The 24,386-nt window shown below is 42.0% G+C and overlaps 1 protein-coding gene across 3 annotated transcripts in view; it reads left to right on the top strand.

Moving 5' to 3' along the window:
- The window catches only part of DPYS (dihydropyrimidinase), a 146,779-nt gene that overhangs the window by 36,925 nt on the left and 85,468 nt on the right, over window positions 1–24,386 (top strand). For all 3 annotated transcript variants that reach the window (XR_009534064.1, XM_060115494.1, XM_060115493.1), the window contains exon 7: window positions 1,582–1,724. Coding sequence is in view for 2 of the 3 variants with exons in the window: in XM_060115494.1 (XP_059971477.1) it covers window positions 1,582–1,724 (143 nt within the window). In the remaining variant the exon portion in view is untranslated. The remainder of the gene's footprint in view (window positions 1–1,581; window positions 1,725–24,386) is intronic.

Raw genomic sequence — 24,386 nt, 5'->3', positions numbered from 1 at the left:
TCTCACACCTCAGAATCCCTTACACATACCCCTCACTTCTAGCTCTAATATTTTACCAGGTTTTGTCAATTTTATTTCCAAAATGCCTCCTTATTTCCACCATCATGTCCACCATTCTACTTTGAGGCCCATGTCTTGTTTAGACCATTGCAGTAGTCTCACAGCTGGTGCCCCTGCCTCCACTCTCTGGCTTGCTACAATCTATCCCATACTCTAAGACCAGAGTTGCCTTTCAAATACCAGCGTCTGTTCATGCTACTTTCATCTCTAAAATCCTTTAATTTTCAGCATTATTTATTGGATGATATTTGAACAGTTAATTTACATGCAAGGATCTTCAAAACATCTCTACAGCCCTATCTTCTACCAATTGTCCTCTCCACCCACTGCTACCTCTACCCTAATTCTAAGCATCCCAGATGACTTTTCTTCTCTTTCTCTTTGCTTAGACTTTCTTGATAACAGTCCAACCTTTCACTTTGAACTTGCATGAATTAAAATGAGTACCTTCATTACAGCAGATTTTCATAATATATAAAGTATATAAATGGCTTTAAAGTGATCGGATACTTCTTCATAATATACAGGAGCCTATGTTATTTTCTGAAATATTCAGATGGTTTATTTAGGGCAAAATTACTTTCAGGACATGGTTCTTAATGTTTTTATGAGATGGGGACCCTTTGATAATTAAATAAACCTTAAGGAAGCTCTTGCCATGTAAATGTACACAGGGATAAATTCTCAGCATTTAAAAACAAATCATTTTAGAGGGATCACATCCCACTGGAGTTTGTCCATATTAAAATCTCTTATAGCAGACTGTCCATGACTGTTGGTTCATGTAAATTTCAGTAGCACAAAATTGAACCTCTTAGTTGATTTCTAAAAGCGTAGTCACCGGGCTTCCCTGGTGGCGCAGTGGTTGAGAGTCCGCCTGCCGATGCAGGGGACATGGGTTCGTGCCCCGGTCCGGGAAGATCCCACATGCCGTGGAGCGGCTGGGCCCCGTGAGCCATGGCCGCTGAGCCTGCGCGTCCAGAGCCTGTGCTCCGCAACAGGAGAGGCCACAACAGTGAGAGGCCCGCATACCGTGAAAGAAAAAAAAAAAAGCGTAGTCACCTGAATTATAGGTCTATCTTACTTTAACTCTGTAATATTCCATATAATGTCTACATGATCATCTCATAAACCTTAGGCCCAGATTATAAATGTAGTCGGTGGTGGTAGGAAACTCTAAACAAGAATTGGAAACATTGTTACCAATATTTAGCTCTTGTCTGTGTGATTTTGGAAAGAATGGGAAAAATTAATGGGGCTGTTTTGTTAAGCTGATAGGCTTTGGAAAAATTATCTTCAGGCTTCCATATATAACCCCATTCATCCCCATCATTATCATTATGATTGTTTAAGATTTATCAGTATTCACAGGTGTGTTTGGCTTCACGATATAAGAAATTAGGTGCAATTTTATTTGGTTCTAAGAGATAAAATTCTTGTACTTTGATTGACGGGAGATTTTTAGTGTTTTATCATTTATCAGAAAAAGAAATGTATTTTCTTCCTTGAATTGTTTTACAGCACAATGGCAAAATAGATGAAAACTGGTTTGTGGCAGTTACCAGCACAAATGCAGCTAAACTCTTTAATCTGTATCCAAGAAAAGGAAGAATAGCTGTGGGCTCAGATGCTGACATAGTGATTTGGGACCCAAAAGCCACAAGGTAAGTCTAAGTTTTGTATTGGCTTCTCCATGGAGAAAAAGCACTAACTTGCAAAGAAATTTTCATTGGCCTTAATCAGCCATTTCTTATTAGGTGATTTATTTAGCCAGGCTCAGGTATTTTGAGCCTATGCACAAGATAAAGGTTTTGATGTACAAACATCCTTTTGTTTTCCTTGGCATAGAGAATGCAAAAGTTGTGTTGCTTCCCATTCCCTGGAAATGCATGTGTGTATAAAACCAGTATAAATTTCCCACTTCAGTGCTTGGCAAAGGCCTGAGTTCATATGGAGGAAAGGTGCAGAGCCATGAAGAAAAGGAAAGGCTTAGTTTGAAAAGGGCTGCATTGAAAACTCGAAATAATTACAGCTTCCAGAGAGAAAAATTCCAGCACAAAGGATGTCACTTTTAGCCAGATTTTCCAGCTGAGTTCATCTTGAGCCTGTCATTCCCAGCAGACTCCAGCTTTTTGTTTCCAATTTCCATAATTCTATGTGAGTATCGCAGGTTTGGCTGATTCCACCAATTCAGAAAAGTATTCAACAGCAGCTGAAGCGTTGTTAATTTCTCCTTATAGGATGTTGGCACAGACAACACCTGCATCCTGATTTCTGTTTTTCATAAACTCTGCAGCTGTAATGGAGAAAATCCCACATACTTTAACATTGCGTGTGTGTGTGCATGCACGCGTATGTGTGCAAACAGGGATACGATAAGACCTTCTACCTTTACTGAATAGGCATTTATTCAAAGTCTATTAAGGGTTATGTTGTAGTAAATAGACGTCTATGTAGGCATACCTTATTGCACTTCACAGATACCATGTTTTTAACTAACTCAGCGTTTGTGGCAAACCTGCTTGGAGCAAGTCTGTCAGCACCAGTTTTCCAATAGCATTTTCTCAGTTTGTGTCTCTGCATCATATTTTGGTAATTCTTGCAATACTTCAAGCTTTTTCATTATTATTACATTGGCTGTGGTGATCAGTGATCTTTGATGTTTGGGGACGAACTGAGCCCCTGTAAGACAGTGAGCTTGTGTGTGTTCTCACTACTCCACCAAACGGCTGTTCCTCCGTCTCTCTCCCTCTTCTTGGGCCTCCCTGTTCCCTGAAACACAACAATATTGAAATTCGGCCAGTTAATAACCCTACAGTGGCCTCTAAGCGTTCAAGCAAAAGGAACAGTTTCATGTCTCTCACTTTAAATCAAAAGCTAGAAATGATTAAGGCAAGTTGAAAGCCGAGATAGGCTGAAAGCTAGGCCTCTTGCACCAAACAGTTAGCCAAGTTGTGAATGCAAAAGAAAAGTTATTGAAAGAAATTAAAGGTGCTACTCCAGTGAACACACAAATGATGAGAAAGTGAAACAGCCTTATTGCTGATAGGGAGAAAGTTGTAGTGGTCTGGATAGAGGATCCAACCAGCCACAGCATTCCCTTAAACCAAAGCCTAATCCAGAGCTTTAACTCTCTTCCATTCTATGAAGGCTGAGAGAGGTGAGGAAACTGCAGAAGAAGAGTTTGAAGTTAGCAGAGGTTGGCTCATGAGGTTTCAGGAAAGAAGTCATCTCCGTAACATAAAAGCACAAGATAACGCAGCAAGTGACCCAGAAGACCTAGCTAAGATCATTAATGAAAGTGGCTACACTGCACAACAGGTTTTCAATGTAGATGAAACAGCCTTATATCGGTAGAAGATGCCATCTAGGACTTCCACAGCTAAAGAGGAAAAGTCAATCAATGCCTGGCTTCAAAGCTTCAAAGGACAGGCTGACTCTCTTATTACAGGCTAAAGCAGCTGGTGACTTTAAGTTGATGTCAATACTCATTTACCGTTCTGAAAATCCTAGGGCCCTTAAGAATTATGCTAAGTCTACTCTGACTGTGCTCTCTAAATGGAACAACAAAGCCTGGATGACAGCACATCCGAGGATATGGCTGAATATTTTAAGCCCCACTGCTGAGAGCAACTTCTCAGAAAAAAAGATTCCTTTTGAAATATGACTGCTCAGTGGCTATGCACTTGGTGACCCAAGAGCTCTGATGGAGATGCACAAGATTCATGTTGTTTTCATGCCCGCTGACCCAACACCCATTCTGCAGCTCATGAATCAGGAGTAATTGCAACTTTTAAGTCTTATTCTTTAAGAAATACATTTCATAAGGCTATAGCTGCCATAGATAGTGGTTCTTCTGAGAGATCGGGGCAAAGCCAATTAGAAATCTTCTGGAAAGGATTCACCATTCTAGATGCCATTAAGAACATTCGTGATTCATGGGAAGAGGTCAAAATATCAACATTCACAGGAGTTTGGAAGAAGTTGATTCCAGCCCTCATGGATGACTTTTGAGGAGTTCAAGACTTCAGTGGAGGAAGTAACTGCAGATGTGGTGGAAACAGTGAGAGAACTAGAAATAGAAGTGGGGCCTGAGGTTGTGAATGAACTGTTGCAATCTCATAATAAAACTTTCATGGATGAGAAGTTGCTTGTCATGTGTGAGCAAAGAAAGTAGTTTCTTGAGATGAAATCTACTCCTGATGAAGGTGCTGTGAAGGTGTTGAAATGACAACAAAGGATTTAGAATGTTCTGTAAACTTAGTTGCTAAAACAGAGGCAGAGTTTGAGAGGATTACCTCCGATTTTGAAAGAAGTTCTGCTGTAGGTAAAACGCTATCAAACAGTACTGCATGCTACAGAGAATTTTTTCATCAAAGGAAGAGTCGATCGATGCGGCAAGCTTTATTGTTGTCTTATTTTAAGAAATTGCCACTGCCAGCCACCTCAGTCTTCAGCAGTCACCACTCTGATCAGTCAGCAGCCATTAACATTCAGGCAAGACCCTCCACCAGCAAAAACATTAGGACTTGGCCGAAGGCTCAGATGATGGTTAGCATTTTTTAGCAATAAAATAATTTTTCATTAAGGTATGTGTATTGTTTCTTTAGACACAATGCTACTGCACACTTAACAGACACAATATAGTATAAACGTAAGTTTTATATGCCCTGGGAAAACAAAAAATTCATGTGACTGGCTCTATTGTGATATTCAGTTTATTACAGTGCTCTGGAACCAAACCTGCACTGTCTCCGAGGTATGCCTGTGTTCTTCCAGATTCATTCTTCTATGGAGGCTCCTCTTAACCATCCCTTCTATCCCATTTCTCACATTCTGCAGTTTTCACACTGAAAAAGATGAAGAAGGATAGTGCAAAAAATTCTGACGGTGGCTTAGAGAAAATTCTTAAAGGGTTGCAGAAGCAAGATGTAAGACAAAGAAATCCAAAGAGGGCTAGATCATTTCAACACATCCTCCCAAGTAAAGATAATATTTCTCCGTGTTTCAAAAGGACATTAAAACAAGAAAAGAAAAACAAAAAGGTCTCCAGTTTTTTAAAAGTCTCCGAGAGTCAGAGAAATAGAATCCTATGGTTCATCTGCCTCCAGCCAAACTAGATAAATATAAAATAACCTTAGTAATTTCTAAGGTTACAAAACGTTTTTGCATTTCTCATGAGATTCTAACAAAAACCTTCTGAAGTAGGCATAAAAACTATTAATATCTCATTTTACAGATGAGAGAGTGGACGGACATTCAGAGACCTTAAATGACATGCCTGGGTTCTCCAGCTTGGCACTAATGAGCTGGGAACAGGATCTACACATCAGGCTCTTGGGCTGTGCTGGTTTTCTTTATGCTTAGCGCTTAGTTATACACAATAAGCAGACATCAATAGAGAAGACTCAGCACTAGTAATCACATGCCAATATGTATCATTTTCCTAAAAGACACATATAAAAATGTAAATATTTAATTTTCTGATATCATTACTGTTACAAAGTGAAGGACAGATATATAAGAAATACTAGAGAACCGATGAGCGAAAGTGATAGAAACTTAAAAGCACAGAGGCTTTTTAGCTTGACCTTAAGTTAGTTATTCTTAGGCTAGAAATGAAGGAAATTAAGCAGGTAATATATAGATCTTAAAAAAGAATAAGAACTAAACATCTGGATCATTAAGGGCTATTCTGTAACAACTGACTAGGAAAAGGAGGACAAAGAATGTTATAGAAATCAGTAGCTAACACTGGTGGGAGAGCGGTCTAAATTTATATAGTCTGAAAACATGACTCAAAGAGACATGATCACAGCCTATAAATATCCTCCCAGCAACAATATATGTGGTAAGTAAAGGGAGTGAATTATTCACAACCTTGAGTTCAGGTCATTTTTCTTTGTCCAGTTATCTGAGGAAGACAATGCTTTACACCTGAGCTGGTATTGTCCTCAGTCTTTACAACAGCGGAGGAGACTAAGGCTGGTACCGCTGGAGATACCCAGGTGTAGGGTTAAAAAGAAGATCACAGGGAATGGCCTTCCCATGGCTCTCCACCTTGCTAGGAATTAGACTGGACAGCTTGAGTGTTTTCATTTCTCCCTCACATATAAAGGAATATTTGAACAAGGAATATTTGAACAAGGAGAAAGTGCATTTATCATAGTTCATACCCAAAGAGAGAATTTGACAGAAACTGAATGCTGATCCCTTATCCGGGTCGATCATAGCACCAGCCTGCTCTACCCTTGGCCTGCTTGTTAGGAGAAAGTTGCTCATCTGAGCTGGCTGTTCCTGACCAAAATTTATGCTGATGACCTCAAGGAGGACCTGTCTGGTGCGAGACAATATTTTAAGCCTTCGCTAACTGTCCGCACGTCACCCATAGCTTCCCCCTGTCTCCAGCTACTACCCCACCGCCGTGACGGTCTGCCTCTCCTCGCCTCGCAGGCTGCGTTCTCTGGAATGCCGCACGCCCACCGACCACGCTGCGTCACAGCCTTTATTCACTGTCTTTCTCCCTCGTTAACATTCTTGAAGTCTAATTCCATTTTTTAAAATAAACGTGTTGTTTCAGAATAGTTTTAGATTTACAGAAAAGTTGCAGAGTTAGCAGAGAGACTCCCAAATGCCCCACAGTGGGTTGCCGTTATGATTATCTTACATTACTCTGATACATTTGCCACAATGAATGGACCAGTTTTGATATGGTATTATTAACTAGAGTTCACACTTTGAGACTTTCTTAGTTTTTGCCTAATAGTCTTTTTCCATTCCAGGATCTCATCCAGGACACCACATGACATTTAGTCATCATGTTTCCTTAGGCTCCTTTGGTCTCTGAGAATTTTTCTGACTTTATTTTTATTGAAGTACAGTTGATGTACAATGTTGTGTTAATTTCTACTGTACAGCAAAGTGATTCAGTTATACACACACACACATATATATATATATATGTTCTTTTTTATATTCTTTTCCATTATGGTTTATCACGGGATACTGAATATAGTTCCCTGTGCTGCACAGTAGGACCTCGTTGTTTACCCGTTCTGTATATAACACTTGGCATCTGCTAATCCCAGCCTCCCACCCCATGCCTCCCTCTTGAAAACTATAAGTCTGTTCTGTATGTTTCTGACTTTATTTTTGATGACCTTGACAGTTTTGAGGAATTCTGGTCAGGTATTTTGCAGAATGTCTATTTCCTTTTTTTTTTTTTGGACGTTTCTCTCATTATTAGCCTGGGGTTATGGGTTTGGGGAGGAAGACCATAGAGGCAAAGTACTATTTTCATCACAGCCTTTCAAGGGTACCTACTATCAACGTGACTTCTCACTGTCATTGACCTGGATCAGCTGTGTCTGTTTTCTCCACTGTACAATTAGTCATTTCTTCCCTTTTCCATATTGTACTTTTTAGAAGGAAGTCACTATGCACAGCCCACACTTAAGGAGTGGGGAATTATGCTCTAGTTTTATGTTTTAATTGATTCTACAACCCCAGAGTCTGACCCAGTTCAGCACAGGCTAGAAACACAATAAATGTTGAAGGGGTGAGTGAGAAGGATAGGGGTTCCACACTGTATGGAAGATTGATGTGATTAAGACATGGCATAAGCTCTATTATATACTTGAAAGTTGCTAGGAGAGTAGATCCTAAATGTTCTAACCACAAAAAAGAAATGGTAATTATGTGACACGATGGAGGTGCTTTGGCAGTAATCATTTTGCAATATGTAAGTGTGTATCAAATCAACATGTTAGGGACTTCCCTGGTGGTGCAGTGGTAAGAGTCCACCTGCCAATGCAGGGGACATGGGTTTGATCCCACATGCCGCGGAGCAGCTAAGCCCGTGCGCCACAACTACTGAAGCCTGCACGCCTAGAGCCCGCAAGCCACAACTACTGAGCCTGCATGCTACAACTACTGAAGCCCGCACGCCTAGAGCCCATGCTCCACAATGAGAGAAGCCACCGCAATGAGAAGCCTGCGCACCACAACCAAGAGTAGCCCCAACTCTCCGCAACTAGAGAAAAAGCCCGCACACAGCAACGAAGATCCAACACAGCCATAAATAAATAAGTAAATAAATAAATAAATATTTTTAAAAATCAACACATTAATCTCACACAATGCTATATGTCAATTACAGTTCAATAAAGCTGAGGAAAAGTAAAGAAATGACATAAAGGAAAATTGGAAAGATTTTATTCAGCAACAATTACAGTGAGAGGAAAAGTAAGAAGAATTAGCATTTCCTCACACTTTTTTTTTTTAGTTTTTTATCAATTAATTTATTTTTGCTGTGTTGCATCTTCATTTCTATGCGAGGGCTTTCTCTAGTTGTGGCAAGCGGGGGCCACTCTTCATCGCGTTGCGCGGGCCTCTCACTATGGCGGCCTCTCTTGTTGTGGAGCACAGGCTCCAGACGCGCAGGCTCAGTAGTTGTGGCTCACGGGCCTAGTTGCTCCGCGGCATGTGGGATCTTCCCAGACCAGGGCTTGAACCCGTGTCCCCTGCATTAGCAGGCAGATTCTCAACCACTGCGCCACCAGGGAAGCCCTTCCTCACACTTTAACGTATTGCAAGTTATCAATAATTGTTGAAATGAATGAAGATGAATAAAGGAGAAAGGATTCTGTAAGGAAAGAAGAAAGAACTGCTTCACGGGTCTTCTTTTCCTTGTGTCCCCTTCATTTTTGAGGTTGGGGCACAATTAGCTTTTTAAGCAGCTCTTACAATAAATAAGAGAAGAAAATGAAGTTAACAGAGAGCTATCTTCCTGGTTCTTTCATTCAGTCAGCAAGGAGCATCACTGAGAGCCAGGCATGAGGGTCAAGGCTGTACAAGAGCCAGGCCCTGCCTTTGGGAAGCTGACAGTCTATGGAGAGGAGATAAGAGATAAAGTCAAAGGGTCTCAGCCTCAGGAGGAATGTGTTAAGGATATCACGTGGGAGGCAGAAACAAGGTGCCATGGAAGCCCAGGGAGGAAAGATCATTCTTGCGCTAGTGCAGTCATTGGCATAGGACCTAGGGTCACGTCAGAGAGGAGAGGAAATGAGGCTTCTGATGCTGAGAGTCAAGGCTAAACATGGAGGTGAGGTAGACTGAGGCATTGGTAGCAGGGTCTGGGTGGAGGCAGTTTAGACTGGGGATTACAAGCAGAAAGACCAGGTTCAGGCTGTGGAAAGGGACTGGAGGATGAAGAGGTCGTGGGCTGCCTATCTCCAGCTTTAATCTTGTTCATTACAGACACAGACTTTTTTTTTTTTTTTTAATGGTACGTGGGCCTCTCACTGTTGTGGCCTCTCCCGTTGCGGAGCACAGGCTCCAGATGCGCAGGCTCAGCAGCCATGGCTCACGGGCCTAGCCGCTCCACAGGATGTGGGATCCTCCCAGACCGGGGCACGAACCCTTGTCCCCTGCATCGGCAGGCGGACTCTCAACCACTGCGCCACCGGGGAAGACACAGGCAGTTTTAAAGAGAGCTCATCTAGTGAAGAAGCATCATTTAATCAAATGAACAAATAGATACATCTGTAGGGTTTTTTTTTCTTGCAAGATACTCCTTTTGATTTTACCTATCTAATTTTAATATTAGCTAAAGGCTGGCGATGTGAAGGCTTTCTGTCTGATCACAACATTAGAGTTTGAACAGAATTTTCCTTCGAAATTTCCTGAAAGGTTTTTAGCAAAAGCAATTAATTGCCCTGCTGACTAGTTAGGATGTCAAATGACAGCAATGTGCATTTCACCCCAGAGCCTGAAGGGGGCGCCCACAGCCCACACTGAGCCAAAGGACCCAACCAGGCCATTCAAACTTCTGGTTATGCAAGAAAAAGCCAGCCTCTGGAGGATGGATGCGTTTGCTAATGATATTTGGCTTCATGGAACATGGATGTTTTCCTTTTTTTTTTTTTTTTTAATTCTCATTACTTATTAATGGCATGTAGAAGTATGCTTGCAACACGATCTGTGACCTTAAAAATGGACTGCATTAAAGTTGCTGAAGGAGATCAAGGGAAAGACAGGCAGTGCAGCCATGTTTCTTTTTCTTTCAAATTTATAAAAAGCTGATAATTCCAGGGTGAGGGATCTGACATGTGGTGCTGGATGCTGAGAGAGGACTGGGAGTGGGCGTCTGTAGAGAAGGTTTGGACACCCTGTTGAAAGGTTACCTAAGACGTTACTAGCCTGTAAAAAGTCCTGCAAAAATCAACTGCAATAGCTCTTCTGTGTCATTGCACAATCAAAACAAACTGCATTTGGTGTATGTGGAGCATTCACCTTTTTTGGAAGTAAAAAGAGTCTGCTGTATTCAGTGTGACGGCCCATTGAGCCAGTGCCTATTGCTTGTGACAGAGGTATGTGCCCTAACACATCACTACTTGGGTCAGAGCTTGAAATTCAGGGACACATTGCCTATCTAAATGTTTGGCCCATTTCTGTAGGATATCTTGGAGCTTAGAGTCAGGAGGACGAAATCAGGATTATGATTTTCATGTAGTGTCGAGACAGAATCTTGTGGTATCATGTGGTAAATACAGAGACCAGTCACATTGGCCAACTTGTTAAAAACCTTATTAGAGAAGATGGCATGTGAGTTACTTGCAAGCCTATAGCATCAGCAATAACTCATGTTCTGGCAATTTAAGACTATCCTATGAGCTTCCGTTCTTCTGTGTTCATTAAATAGCACTTAGTTACCATGGCAACTGTCCCTTTTCACTATTTATGAGCGGTAGGGTATATCACAGAATCTCAAGCACACAAACACACAGCTAACATACTGTGTGCACTGGAACATTTAATGAAGACTTCTAGGCTGGACTGTATTTTGCAAAGCTGGCATATTTTGCTCACAGTTATTTTCGTTTATTATTTTTAACTCAATATGGCAGGCTTCGACCATGAATACACCATTCTTGAAGGCATTGTGCTGTCTTTCCTGCTTAATTTCCTTCCCTTTCTCATTGAAGATAGAGATAAATGAATGTTACTCTATTCAGAGAAGAGTAATGACTTGCAGCTTAATGAAAGTGCCCCTCTGAGTTCTAGAGAGGGTCTTGTGTGTGAAAAGGAGAAGAATGACTGTTTCATCCTTGGCTAGTGGGGAGTGTGGGACGTGGGGAAGAAGAAGAAATGGGGAGTAAGGTGCCCTTTGGTGAATAGTGATGACTGGGGCTGATTATTACAGCTATGTTATCAGTGACTGTTTCACGGAAGCTACTAAGCATTTTCCCTTGAAGTTGCACATCGTGTATCATTTAACTAATTTGTACACTATCATCTTCCTTCTCAAAAGAAGCATTTGCACACACACATGCTAGCACACACACACACACACACACACAGGCACATAAACACAGCTACCGTGTCTCTGCTTGTAAATGTTGGTCAGCCTGAAAACTCTGCTTTTAATGCCTGTTTCTAAGACTGTTTATAACTCACTCCTCTCCCAGTCCCCAAACCCACACCGTCGCATCATGTGGGAGGAGGGGAGAGAGACCCAGGCCTTGTACCGTGTGCGTGGCTGGAAATGAAGACGATTTATGCCATGCTTTTCCACCGTGTTGTCTTGCAGACGTTCATGGGGGCAGCCTGGCGTCAGGTGAAGGTTGACCAAGGCTCTGCTTTTGCACAGCTATCCGAGGACCCGCCACAGAGTAGTTACCATAGATTTATAGAGTAATTTTGACAATTTTCTGGCAAATGATAGCAAAGTTTCTTGAGGAATAAATGACTTTTGCTAATCCACACAAAATCCAGCCCACCTTCTCAGCTGCTGGGGGCAGGAGCAGAACCAGAGTGTAAAGAGAAAGGCTTTGGGGTTCAATACCTACTCTGTCTGCCACATACTAACTGGATGTGACCTTGGGAATGTTATTTAATTTTTCTGAATTTCAGTCTGTTTATTTGTAAAATAGGGATGATGATAATTGACGTTTATCTGATAACGTTGTGTTTAAGATAGTGTACGTAAAATACTTGATATAATAAATGAAATAAAAAACAAAATACCCGTAATGCGTAGTACATAATTAATGTTCAGTAGTGCCTGGCGTGCAGTAGGTGCTCAGTAGGTGGTCAGTAGGTGGTCAGTGGCAGTAGGTGGTCAGTGGCAGCAGATGATCAATTGATCAAATAAGTGGGAGCTATTATTAACTATAATTGTGATTCAAAAGCAGTAATGACTTACTTCAGACCAAACAGGACTAAAATTATATTCCATGTAAAAGCTCCATCTCTTGTGTTTCTTACACACCTGCAACTTGCAGCAAGAATGACTAAAATTAAGGAGCTTAGTGGATTCTCTAGGCTAAGATAACCTGATTAAATCAGAACTCATGTGCCCCCAGAGCTGACCCCTTTGAAAAATTATTTGCAGTGAAACAGTTTCAACAGACCACCTAAGATCCATTTTGTGACCTTCAGAAGTCATTTGCTTTAAAAAAAAGTTTTGGACTATGCATGAAAAAAGCTGGCTTGCTGATTACATACGGGTGAAATTTTAACCACTATTTATTCCAGGTTGTTTATTTAAACATGTTCTTATGCAGCTGAACCTTTCAAGTGAACTAGAAATGGTTTCCAAGGACTTCACTACTAATAGCTGCAATTTTCTTCAAATGATACAGGAAAAGTGGCTTAGGGACAGACCACAGTAACCCATATTCTATCACTGACGATTTGCCTTTGCCAGAGTAAGCATAGTTTATTTTAAGCATTAGGATTTGGGTAACAAATAAGCACCAAGGGGAGGTGGTTGTATGAAAGGCATAGGCTTTTCTAACCTGCTATATTTTTCTTCCTACCTGACATATGTTGTACATTTTTCTGTCTTTGGCATTTGCCTGTCTTATTTACAGCTGTATTCCTAGGTACCAAAACAGTGCCAGGAATATATAGCAGCTCAATAATTATTTATTGAATGACTAAACCAGATATTAATTGTCTCGGGCCAGTGAACAAATGTGATTTTAAAATTTTGGTTGGGCTTTGTTTATCTGCTTCAGAAACACATTCAAGATCCAGGTTTTACATTTTTCCCTCTGAGTTGAAAAAAAAAAAGAATTCTTGGCACTTCTTCCTTCTCCTTCCCCAAAGCAGTACTTGACAAGGATACGTTCCAGAGTCAGTGGCCAGTAACATTGCCAGACCTGGCCTGGCCATGAATGTGGCTTAAGCCAGATTGGATCCTTTTGTGGGTTAAACGACTCTGTGTTTTGGTCCCAGACTCATTTCTAATTCTGGCCAGTTATCTTAAAAACATGGGCCCTTGGTTATGGAGGGTTCAGAAGATGGAATGAAAATGGATGGAGGGAAATTTAGTATCAGTACCTGAAAAGAATCCCAGTGTCCTTATATTCTTAAAGCACAGCAAAGAGCATGGCTTCCTACAAAGGCCTTTGGAGGAAGCATCAGTTACTAGGCATTGTCCTCTTTAGAAGACGATCACAATTGGAAGTCTGTTGGAGGCAGTGAGTAATTTAGGGAAGCACAGTCTTTTCTAATAGCCGAACAAAGCTCAAAAAACAAAACAAAAACAAAAAACCTTAATGTAAGCTAATTTACCTTTTTTCTTTTTTTTTTTTAAGAACAGGGGTTCTTGGGACTTCCCTGGCAGTCCGGTGGTTAAGCGTCCTCACTCCCAATGCAGGGGGCACGGGTTCAATCCTTCATCGGGGAACTAAGGTCCCGCATGCTGCACGGTGCGGCCAAAAAAAAAAAAAAAAGGAAAAGGGGGGTGGTACTCAAAGTGTGGTCCCAGGACCAGTAGCATCAGCATCAGCTGGGAATTTATTAGAAATGCTAATTCTCAGGCACATCCCGGAGCCTGCTGTCCCAGAAACTCTGAGGGCAGAGCCCAGCAACCTGCGTTCTCACAAGCCCCCCACGGGATTCTGTTCCTCACTCAGGTTTAAGAAGCACTGGTTCTCATAGTGTGAGAGAAGACTTTGGAACTCAAAGTCCAATTAACTCCCCAAAGAGAGTTCTCTGTAGCCCTGCTTGATTAGTACTAGTTTTAGGAAACGTACTACCTAACCAAACTGTTCAGTCCTTCCTGGGATGATTATAATTGTTAGGATGTTCTTTGGTTGCATTAAAAATTCCCTCCTTCCAGCTGCTAATGTGTTTGGCCTCTGAAACTATGAGGAATGTATCTACATTCTCAGATAATAGGTCATTCATTCATTCAATCAAACATTTAAAGAAAGACACTGGCTCCAGTAAGTTACCCCATCACCAGATAAGCATCCTTGGGTCCCTCAGTGGATCCTTAGGTCCATGATTAGTAGAATCCCAATGTCCTGACCACACTTCTGCTCACCCTTCTCTCTTTTTTTTTTTTTTTTTTCCACCCTTCTCTTGACACACACTTGTCCACATCCTACAAAGATGCAAGTCCCAGAACTGGATCCGATTCTGCTTGTAATACCACGAGAGCAGGAACATGTGAGGCTGATTGGTTTTATCACTAAATGCAGAACTTTGCATTTCCTTTATGACATTTTTTTCTGCGATGTACCTTATGAAATTGCCATTTGTAGGTTAAAAATGTGAAATGTGAGCAATTACGTGGAGTTCTAATATCTTATCACATTTATTCAGTCAATAATATAAAAACTTATATCAGGCCTTCTCTGGTGTTTATGTTAAGATAACAGGATTATGCTAAATGGTTTTTGTCTGTTTGTTTGTTTCACACTTTTAAGTCCATTTGAGCAGATAGTAATTTACAGTGTCCATAATTCTTCAAAGATGCAATATTTAATATAAACAAAAGTCACAAAGAATAATGCAGTTAACATTTGTGTATTAACCTTCCCAAGACCATCTCCTCCCCTCCCCCCAGTAAATACCTTGGATCCTGGATTTGATGTTTATTACTCCCATGCATTTCTTCCTATTTGTATGATATATATATATAGGTGCATTCCCAAGCACAATATATACACAATAAATATATTTTGTGTATTTTGGCTTTATATGGATTGTATTATACCATATATATTTTTGTGCAACTTTCTCAATATTATGTTTATTGGCACCTAACCATGTCGAAATGTGTGTAGGTGTTTCATTCCTTTCTACTGCTGTATCGTATTCTATTTTATGAATATAGGGTGATTGATTATATATCTTCCTATGCTGGTGGACATTTAGGTTGTTTCCAGTCTTTCACTGTTTCAGACAGTGTGTACATCCTTGTATACATGTGTGAGAGTTTCTATAGGACATCTATCTAGTCCCTGATTTGTTTTACATCAAATGCTGTCAAATTTTTGCCAGTAGAAAGATATAAAATTGCTCAATTCTTTGTAAGTAAATGCAGAACTTTCTGTTCTGGAGTCGCGTTAAACCTATTGCCTAATTACCTCTTATCTTGTCCCACATTCATTTATTCTGTTATTAAGAAGCATATATTGGACCCCTGCCATGTGTCAAAGACCACAGTAGGCAGCTGAAGACAAAAGTGAGGCATAATCTCACTCCTTACTTGGGTGGCAGGGGCAGGGTTAGTGGAGAGGTGGTGGCTTTTGCTTTTTGGCTGCAGTCATTATTTTGTGAGCTGCGAGTCTGACATTCCAGGGATCAGCTGTCACTAACAGAGTGGGATGGAATGTGGAGATGAGGTGTGGGTGGTAGGAAATGGGGTTAGACAACTTGGGCTTATGATCCCTTCCTGTCCCCTGAGGTGACACAGCAAATTTCCACCTGTAGACCTGGCTTTGTACCTATTTTGTTATTCTAACTACATCCCTAACCCCTGAAATACAGAGTATTAGCATCAAACAAAGACACATGAACACAGACATATAATGGTTTCCTATTCATAAGGGCCTCTGGTTACAGCCTCACATATTTTGCATAAACATACATGTTGGCCCTGATTTTCCCACTTTAGCATGTATAAACTGAGATTAAGTTTATATGTACATATATACACATCTATATATGTGTATATATATATAGGTTCATGCAGAGTGGTGAGCTGGGGGTGCTGAGCAGAGCACCCCTGAATCCAAGGTCAGAGCTTCCTCGCTGGGCTGCAGGGCAACAGACTGTGTGCTCTGTCCTTGGTGACAAGTGCGCACTCGGCATATAGGTCCCTGCAAATCTGCCAGTGCTCCTGGATCTCACTTCCCAGCACATCCTTCTGGCTGGGGGATTCTTTGGACACCAGAGGACAGTGGACATTTTCCACTTAAAAGATTTCCTGTGCCTGCAGAACACCTACTCGGTGCCCTCCCAGAAGAGCGGGCTGTGCACAGCAGAGAGCTGGGGAAGGAGAGTGAAGGTACATTAAGTTGATTTTGCAGCTGCAGCTGGAGTCGCGTTAAACCTATTGCCTAATTTCCTTTGTCTAACTTGATTTATTTTTGGCTGGAAGGGAAATGGATCAGCCTTGCTTTTTATGCCGAGATTATGTTGCCTGAAGGAAATTTTCCATCAGTTCCCTGTGCCTGCCTTCAGTTCTGTAATTGGGACTGGACAGCGACCTCCCCGGAGGCCTTCTGGAGGGGGTCACACAGGCTGCCCCTCCACACAGAGCTTGGCGTTTGTGCCAGGCCTTTCTGCAGGTTTCTCTGGCCATACTCTAACATAGACAGCTTCATTTTATTTATTTTTTTCTTTTCCGTGAAGCCCTTTTCTCCCTACCTTTTCTCTATCTCTTTTCCTATATTTGGAATGCTCTCTGTCTCTCCAAAATTTCTTAAAGGTGGTTCCTTTACCACCTTTATGTCCTTCCTGTCTCCCCTCCTCCCACCCCACTCCAATGTGATTCTGCCCTCCCCCTTTTTTTTAATCACCAAGGAGGGACATGTTTATACTTTGCTCTTGGTTCTATTCTCCTACCCAGGCATTTAAGGAAAGCTAAGAGTCTGGAGGCAGAAAAAAGAAAAGGCAGTTTAGCCACACACAGAAAATAGGAGCATTTATCTGTGCGGAAGGGTTACTGAGTTCCTCGCATGGTGGGGATGGGAGGAGAAAGTATTAACCGGTTACCTACAAACACGTATTTATTGCGTGCTCACTCTGTATAAGAAATAGCGTTGCTAAGTGCTGTGAGGGACATAAATGTAAGATGTAACACCTGCTATCAAAGAGGCTGCATTCTGGTTGGACAGACAAGATATAAACATGGGAAAGGATAAGATAACTCTTGGAAGAGGAAAATTAGAAACGCTCAACACATCAGTTCAAGAAGTGGGGAGGGTCTCATGTGCTTGACTCCTACCAATGAGGGGTCCAAATAATTGTCCTGAGTTTTAGGTCATCAAGCCTTCACAGAAGACCGGGTTGGGCTTGGGAAAGGGCTTTGACCTAGCTGAATCCTTGGGGACAGTTCTGGATAAGTAGACAGGGGGCAGTAAAGCCCTCCAGATGGAGAAGTCAGGGATAAATGAGGGAAAATGGAAAAGATAATTCAGTGGGCAATCAAGAGACCCAGGAGGCTGGGCAGAGGGGTCAAGGTGGCAGGCAGCTGGAGACAAGATTAGTCCTGGCCAAACTGCCAAGGGCTTTGAATGGTAGTTTTAGTACACAAGATTTTCTCTTAGGCAGCACGAGCTATTGAATGTCTTTGTGTGAGGATTTGAATTGATCTAAATCTGTACCTCCCTATTTTTACATGGCATAAGTAGAAAATAGTTATTTGTAGAGCCACGGCACTAAAGAGAAAGGGATTTGGAGACTGGGAGGAGAATATAGCAAAACCAACTTGTCCTGGTTTGCCTGGAACCTTCCCAGTTTTCCCATAGCACTGAAAGTCTCATGTCCAGACAAATCATCAACCTCAGCCTACACCAGGACTGCTTGTCACCTGGGAGAATACTTTTGGTCAAAGGTGACTAGCCTATGAGCTCTGCCCACACCTGGTCACCCTGGGATCTCAGAGTTTCAATCTTGCATCTGGGTTCATCAGTTGGGAAACCTTGATTAAATAGTATTTTAGGGTTATGAGTGGGCAGGATGGGTTGGAGTCTGGAAGAATGGTCAGGAGGCTATTGGTAGAGTCTGGCTTGAGGGGATAAGGCCTCAAACAAGGTGATGGCAAGGAAAATGGGGGGAAAAATTTGATTTAAGACATTTTTCCCCCTGGGAGGAAAAATTCTCCTGGCAACCAGGAGAAAGATTGAAAATTGAATGAGGTAAAAGAGTCAGAAATGACTTCAAAACAACTGCAGTTTTGTTCATTTATGACCCAAGCATTTATTGAGTGCCAACTGGGTGCAAAATATACTCAAAGTTGAGTGAGAAATGTGTTCCCCTTATATAACTTAGGACCATATTGGACGGATTAAATTAAAAAAAAACTCTTCAAATAACTATAATATAAGGTAAAAGGTCAGGGTGTGTGGCACAGTAGTTAAGGGGCATGGGATTCAGAGCAGAAGTGGGTCACCAGATTCAAATCTCAAATACTAGCTGCATGACCTTGGACAAGTTACCTTTTCAATTCTCAGCTTCCTCTCAGACGCACAGTAATGTAGATATGCTAGTCATAGTGCCAAGCTCTGGGCCTTGTTGGAAGGAGATAATACCTTCAGCATGGTGCGTGGCATATGGTAAAACTTTAAGCAACATTAATATTATCATTATCACATACAAAGTGGTAAGACACAGAGATTTACTACCTAGCAGGGAGGTGTCAAAGTAAACGACTTTTATAAAGTGAGGACCTATAGGAAAAAAAAAAAAAAAGTTTACATGAATCAACAATAGTTCCAGAATTCCAGTTTGTTTTGTCAATCCTAGTTTCACTCCTGTTTATGCATATCCACTTCCTCACATTTAGTTTGTGATTGGCGTGTCAGTGGGGTGCAGTTGTACCTGTAGTTTAGGTAAAGTGCCCCTTAGATGTCACATTGTAAAGGGCCATTCATCAGTGTTGGATGTCTGACCCTGTGGGGCAGTGGTCTCCAGAGAAGGGTTTTAATTTTAGTTATTTCTTTATTTTAGTTATAACTTGGATTACTTTTTACAGTTAAAAAAATTTTTTTTCTTTTGCTATTTTAAATCCAAATTTTTGATTATTTCTATTGGATGAGTTACTAAGAGCAGAATTACTGTATCAAAGGGTATATGCATTTAGGGGTTCTCTGCATATGTGGTTACATCCTCATGGTTCCTCACCAACTCTGGGTACAATCTTTTTTTTTTTCCTTTGATTTTTGTTACTTTCGCAGGTAAAAATTTTTACCTTTCAGCTACAAATTGCATATATTTGAGCACTAAGGAAGTTGAATATTTTTCCATGTTTATTAGTCATTGGGTTTTCTTCCTTATGAAGAAATATCTGTTCACGCCCTTTGTTCATTTTCATTTGGTAACATGTTATTATTTGTCTCTTCATTTAAAGAGGTCTGTCTTATTTCTTGCAAACTCCCCAGGTTCTTTTGAGAAATAAATGCTATAGTTACATGAAAGTGTTTTGCATAAACTGTAAGGACCTATATGCATGTTATTATTATTGAAAAATTGACCTTGTTCGTATGTTAGAGTCATATTTATAACAAAGAGATCCTTGCAAATTCAGAAATAGGCTTGACTAGAGTGTGAGCTCCATTCCCCATTGGGATTTTTGTCTGTTTTATCCACTGCTGCATCCCCAGTGCCTAGAACAGTGTGTGGCATGGAGCAGTGATCAATAAATACATGTTAAATGAATGGAATATGAGATCAACACATAGATGGATAGAGATTTTCTACAATGTTCCACCAAGTTGACTTCATTTCATTTTCTTTTTTGCCTCAAGCTGGAAGCAAATAGAGTTGTGTATGGCTGGTAGGTCAGAGCTATGAAATAGTGTTCTTTTTTTTTTTTTTTTTTTTTTTTTTTTTTTGCGGTACGCAGGCCTCTCACTGCTGCGGCCTCTCCCGTTGCAGAGCACAGGCTCCGGACACGCAGGCTCAGCGGCCATGGCTCACGGGCCTAGCCGCTCCGTGGCATGTGGGATCCTCCCGGACCGGGGCATGAACCCGTGTCCCCTTCATCGGCAGGCGGACTCTCAACCACTGCGCCACCAGGGAAGCCCCTGAAATAGTGTTCTTATCATTCTGCATTTAGGAAACTCATTTCTTTGAACCTAACTTTCTTTATGGTAACATTGTAAGCCTAATTAGTAATTCTACCTCATTTATTTAAGCGATAAACCAGAGACAAGGAGAGTTTAGTGACCCCAGTGTGGCTTTCAGCAGTGTGATAGAAGACCCAAGTTGTTCTATTTTTATATAAGAGCTTTTCTAATTCCTAAAGATATGACAAGCCTCCTAGTCTTTCCATGCCTCACTTGTGGTTTCTGGCAATTATGAGAATAAATTGTACACAAGGTCTAAAAGAAAACATGACAGTATGCCTTAAAATTGATTCATTCTTTGGTTGCCTATTTTGCGGGAAAGGTTTTGCATACAGATTTATGCTAATGAGTTTAATCTCCTGTATAGACTTAAATTCAAATACCCACAGGTTCCTGGTACCAACTTCTTTTCTAGAGTTTCTCTGCTCTGTTTTTATCCCTAATTATCGTACCTCACATTATGTTTTCCTTTTAAGGTGCTTTAGTGTTTCTGGAAGAAGATGGGGTAAAATTTCATATAAATGTGCATTTTGCTCCAGACTTGTGTTCTGGATGGATCACTTACAGTGGAAGGCAATACATGGTGGTTAAGTGCTTTGGTTTTGAGGCACATAGACTCTTATTTATGACCTTAGGTGAGTTACTCAGCTTCCCTGAGCCTCAATTTCTTCATTTATAAAATAGGTATTTAAAAAACCCTGCTTCCATTGATTGTAAGGATTAAATAAAATAATGTGTGAAAAGATGTTAGCATAGGGTTTGGCAAATAAGCAAGCAGGAAATAGAGGCTGCAACTGAATATTATTATTGTCATGTTCATCATAGATGGCTTGGCCATGGCTCTTAGCCACTGAGGTGCTATTAGCAAATGTAAGAAAAGCAAGTGAAAATGTCAAAGCAAGAGACAAGGAGAGAGAGAGAGATGCCTGCAAGAAACAATCCCAGAAGCAACCCATCCAGGATCTATCAGTCAGGGTTCAAACAGAGAAGTGGAACCACCTGGAGATACAGATATAGATACAGATACAGATGTATACACACATGCACCCATGCATATATACACGTGTGTGTGTGTAGATATATGTGCACATGTATATATATATAGATATACACATACATGTATGTATATATGATTTGACCTTTCACAACTGTAAGAGCTGGTTGATCAGTGTCTGCGAGGCTGCTGTCTTTGCATCTGATGCTGGAGCTTGAAGTCCAGTGGTTAGGCCATCGGGAGGCGAAGATGGAGGTCAAGTGGGAAGTGCAGAGACAAGGTGGAACCACAAGCGCAAGCTGGGCCCCACAGGGAGGACGGGGTGACACCGTGCCTGCTCTTGTTGCCTCTGCCCTTGGGGGTGTGGCGTGGATGTCAAACTTTGGTCATGGGGCCAAACACACACTGGGCGCAGGGGTCAGAGCGGCTGATGGAGGATCCAGAGGAAGGAGAAGCAGGCTCAGTCCCAGTGGCTTCTCACACCAGATGAGCCCGCAGATAATCTGAGCTGCAAATTGGTCGCTGCTTCACTTCCACCCTCTGAGGCCTAGATGTCTTATCAATGTGGTTGTCTGTTTTAAGGTGAAGACACTGAGGGGTACAGAGAGGTTATTCATTTGCTTCAAATCACACAGCTGCAAAAGGTAGAGCTGGGCTTCACAGCAGGCCTGGTTGACTTGTGTCTAACCTCTTAAACACTGCAAAATTACAGCTGCCCAAAAAGGCAGGGAAGGAAGGCATACCTACCACACAGAGGTTAACATGTGGTCTCTGGAGTTTGTAATCTGGCCTCTCCACTCCCTGACAGTGTAACCTGGGGCAAGTTACTGAACCTTGGCTTGCTTCCATTCGCTCATCTGTCAAATGGGCCTGATTATAATGCCCATGCCACAGGCTGTATGTAGAGCATTAATACATGTGGATTCTCTGCCACAGTGCCCAGGGCCGTAAGCACCCCATGAATGTTGGCAGTTACTACCCCAGTTTGCTCAAGTCAGCGGCTTTCTGCGTGTCTCTCTGCAGTGGCAGGTAGCTTGTCAGGCCCTCCTTGGGTGTCGCTCCCTTTCCGTGCTTCATTACGGATGAGTTGCCCTGAGGCTGGCTCAGTGGTGTAGCAAAGTCAGTTTCACTGGCTGCATTTCCGCATCAGCACCTTGGATTCTGAGCCTCATGCCCACTCAAGGCAGTCAGAGGTGATCTTGCAGTGACCCCGTTAACCCCGGCGCCTGCCTCTGTGACCCGCCAGTGCTTCCTCGAAGCAGCTGCCTTTTGGGTCCAGTCAGGTTTGAACTAGACAGCCGTATCGCTAACTGGGACTCTGGGGCTGTGCTAACTCTGGCAGAGCCTCCAAAATGCTCTGTTTTCCGAGGGTCGATGAAGCGCTGCAGTGCACCAGGATGGAAATAGATGATTAGGTGTCACCAGAGTTCTTGCCCCGATGGAAAGCAGATACTCACTGTTACAATTCCAAGTGTTCTAGTAACCTTCTTAATGAGTGAAGAATATAGTGCTTTCATCCTCGGAGCAGGGGGTGCTCACGGATGGTGGAGCGTGGCGAAGGAGGATGGAACGGGGGTTCAGCCTGCCCGTGTTTATTTCCTCCCAACCGCGTACTTCCTGTGTAACTCGGACAATTTACTCAACCCCTCTCAGCCTCCATTTCCTCCTCTGTTAAATGGAGGTAATGAGTTCTTGAGAGATTAGGTGAGGCAGTGCACATGGAAGAGCCTAGAATCTAGCTTAATGGACATTGACCACACCAGGAACTTGCTGGGCCCCTAATTGAAGTGACTTGGAAATAGAGTCATGTGATGTTCTCTTTGCCTTATCACTTTCTCGGGAATGCTGGAGGCCAGGGCTCTGTTCTTACGGTTGCAGAGCCGGAAATTCTCTCTGACTTTTGAGGAGGTGCTGCAGCCGGTCCTGGTGGGTTTCACACAGTTCATTGGCCACCTGCGTCCACGGGTCTCTTTCCTGGCCACAGGTGTGTTCTTCACTAACACACCTCACTCCCAATTGTCACGAGGTTATTTTCCAGTGTCAAACTACATGTCATCTGCCAGCGTTTCTGCTTACTACCTCTTTTTATCTTCCTCAGCAGGGACGGAGGGAAAATAGGTCATCTTTTTCCTTTCAAAAAAAAACAGTAAAGTTTAGAAGTGCCCCAGACATTTCTGTTATCCAGCGTTCTCTTTCCCATCCCTTTATTGAGAACCCTACTGACTTCCCTTTATATTCCAGTAAGTCTTCTTTCTTCCTAAAATATGGTATTAGAGCTGAATATAATCATAAATACCTGGCCAACTCTGGTCTGCAAGAAGGATATTGTGTGAATTTTACCCAGTGTATTCCTGTGTAGAAAACCCACATCTTTTTCTGCCCAAGTTGTGCCCCTAGATAGTCTGTCAAACACTGTCATCTTGCCAAGGGCAAGGCAGCCTCCCAGGAAGGGTGACAATGTAATTACAAGACCAAGTCCACACCCAACCCCGAAAGTTATTTCTACCTCTTACCAATATGTGAGGCCAACAGCCTCACTTTCCAAAAGCTAATAATCATACCTCACCTATAAGCACTTACCTGTTTAATATTCATAGGACATACATCCTAGTATCATGCTAGCTTTTGCTGATTCACATTCAGTTCCTCTTTTTTTTTTTTTTTTTTTTTTTTTTGTGGTACGCGGGCCTCTCACTGCTGTGGCCTCTTCCGTTGCGGAGCACAGGCTCTGGATAAACAGGCTTAGCGGCCATGGCCCACGGGCCCAGCCGCTCTGCGGCATGTGGGATCCTCCCGGACCGAGGCACGAACCCACGTCCCCTGCACTGGCAGGCGGCCTCTCGACCACTGAGCCACCAGGGAAGCCCTCAGCTCCTCTTCCTTCAAGACATTAAATTATTTTTAATTCCCCACTTTCTGAAAACTAGTATATAGAACATGAAATATTTATGTTAAGTAGTAATGTCGAAATTTGCTAATAACTTATTTTTAGATAAACAAATATGTATCTAAAATGCCTTCTATTTGCTCAGTGCTGTGCAGGGCACAGGGGGTGAAAGATGTGGGACCTACTTCCAAGGTCAACCTTCTAGAATCTAAATCCAGTTTATCTAACCATGGTCTGAACCACCATCCATGACCTGGATGACATAACTCCAAGGACAAAATAGGCGGCTTGCCTGATCAGTTTATTTCTTTAAGTCAATGTTTGGGCAGCATTATTATGAACCTGTATTGTT

This window comes from Mesoplodon densirostris, chromosome 13, assembly GCF_025265405.1.
Source record: "Mesoplodon densirostris isolate mMesDen1 chromosome 13, mMesDen1 primary haplotype, whole genome shotgun sequence".
NCBI classification, from domain to species: domain Eukaryota; kingdom Metazoa; phylum Chordata; class Mammalia; order Artiodactyla; family Ziphiidae; genus Mesoplodon; species Mesoplodon densirostris.
The sequence above is the reverse complement of the archived record's forward strand: the minus strand, read 5'-3'. Positions and strand labels throughout refer to the sequence as shown.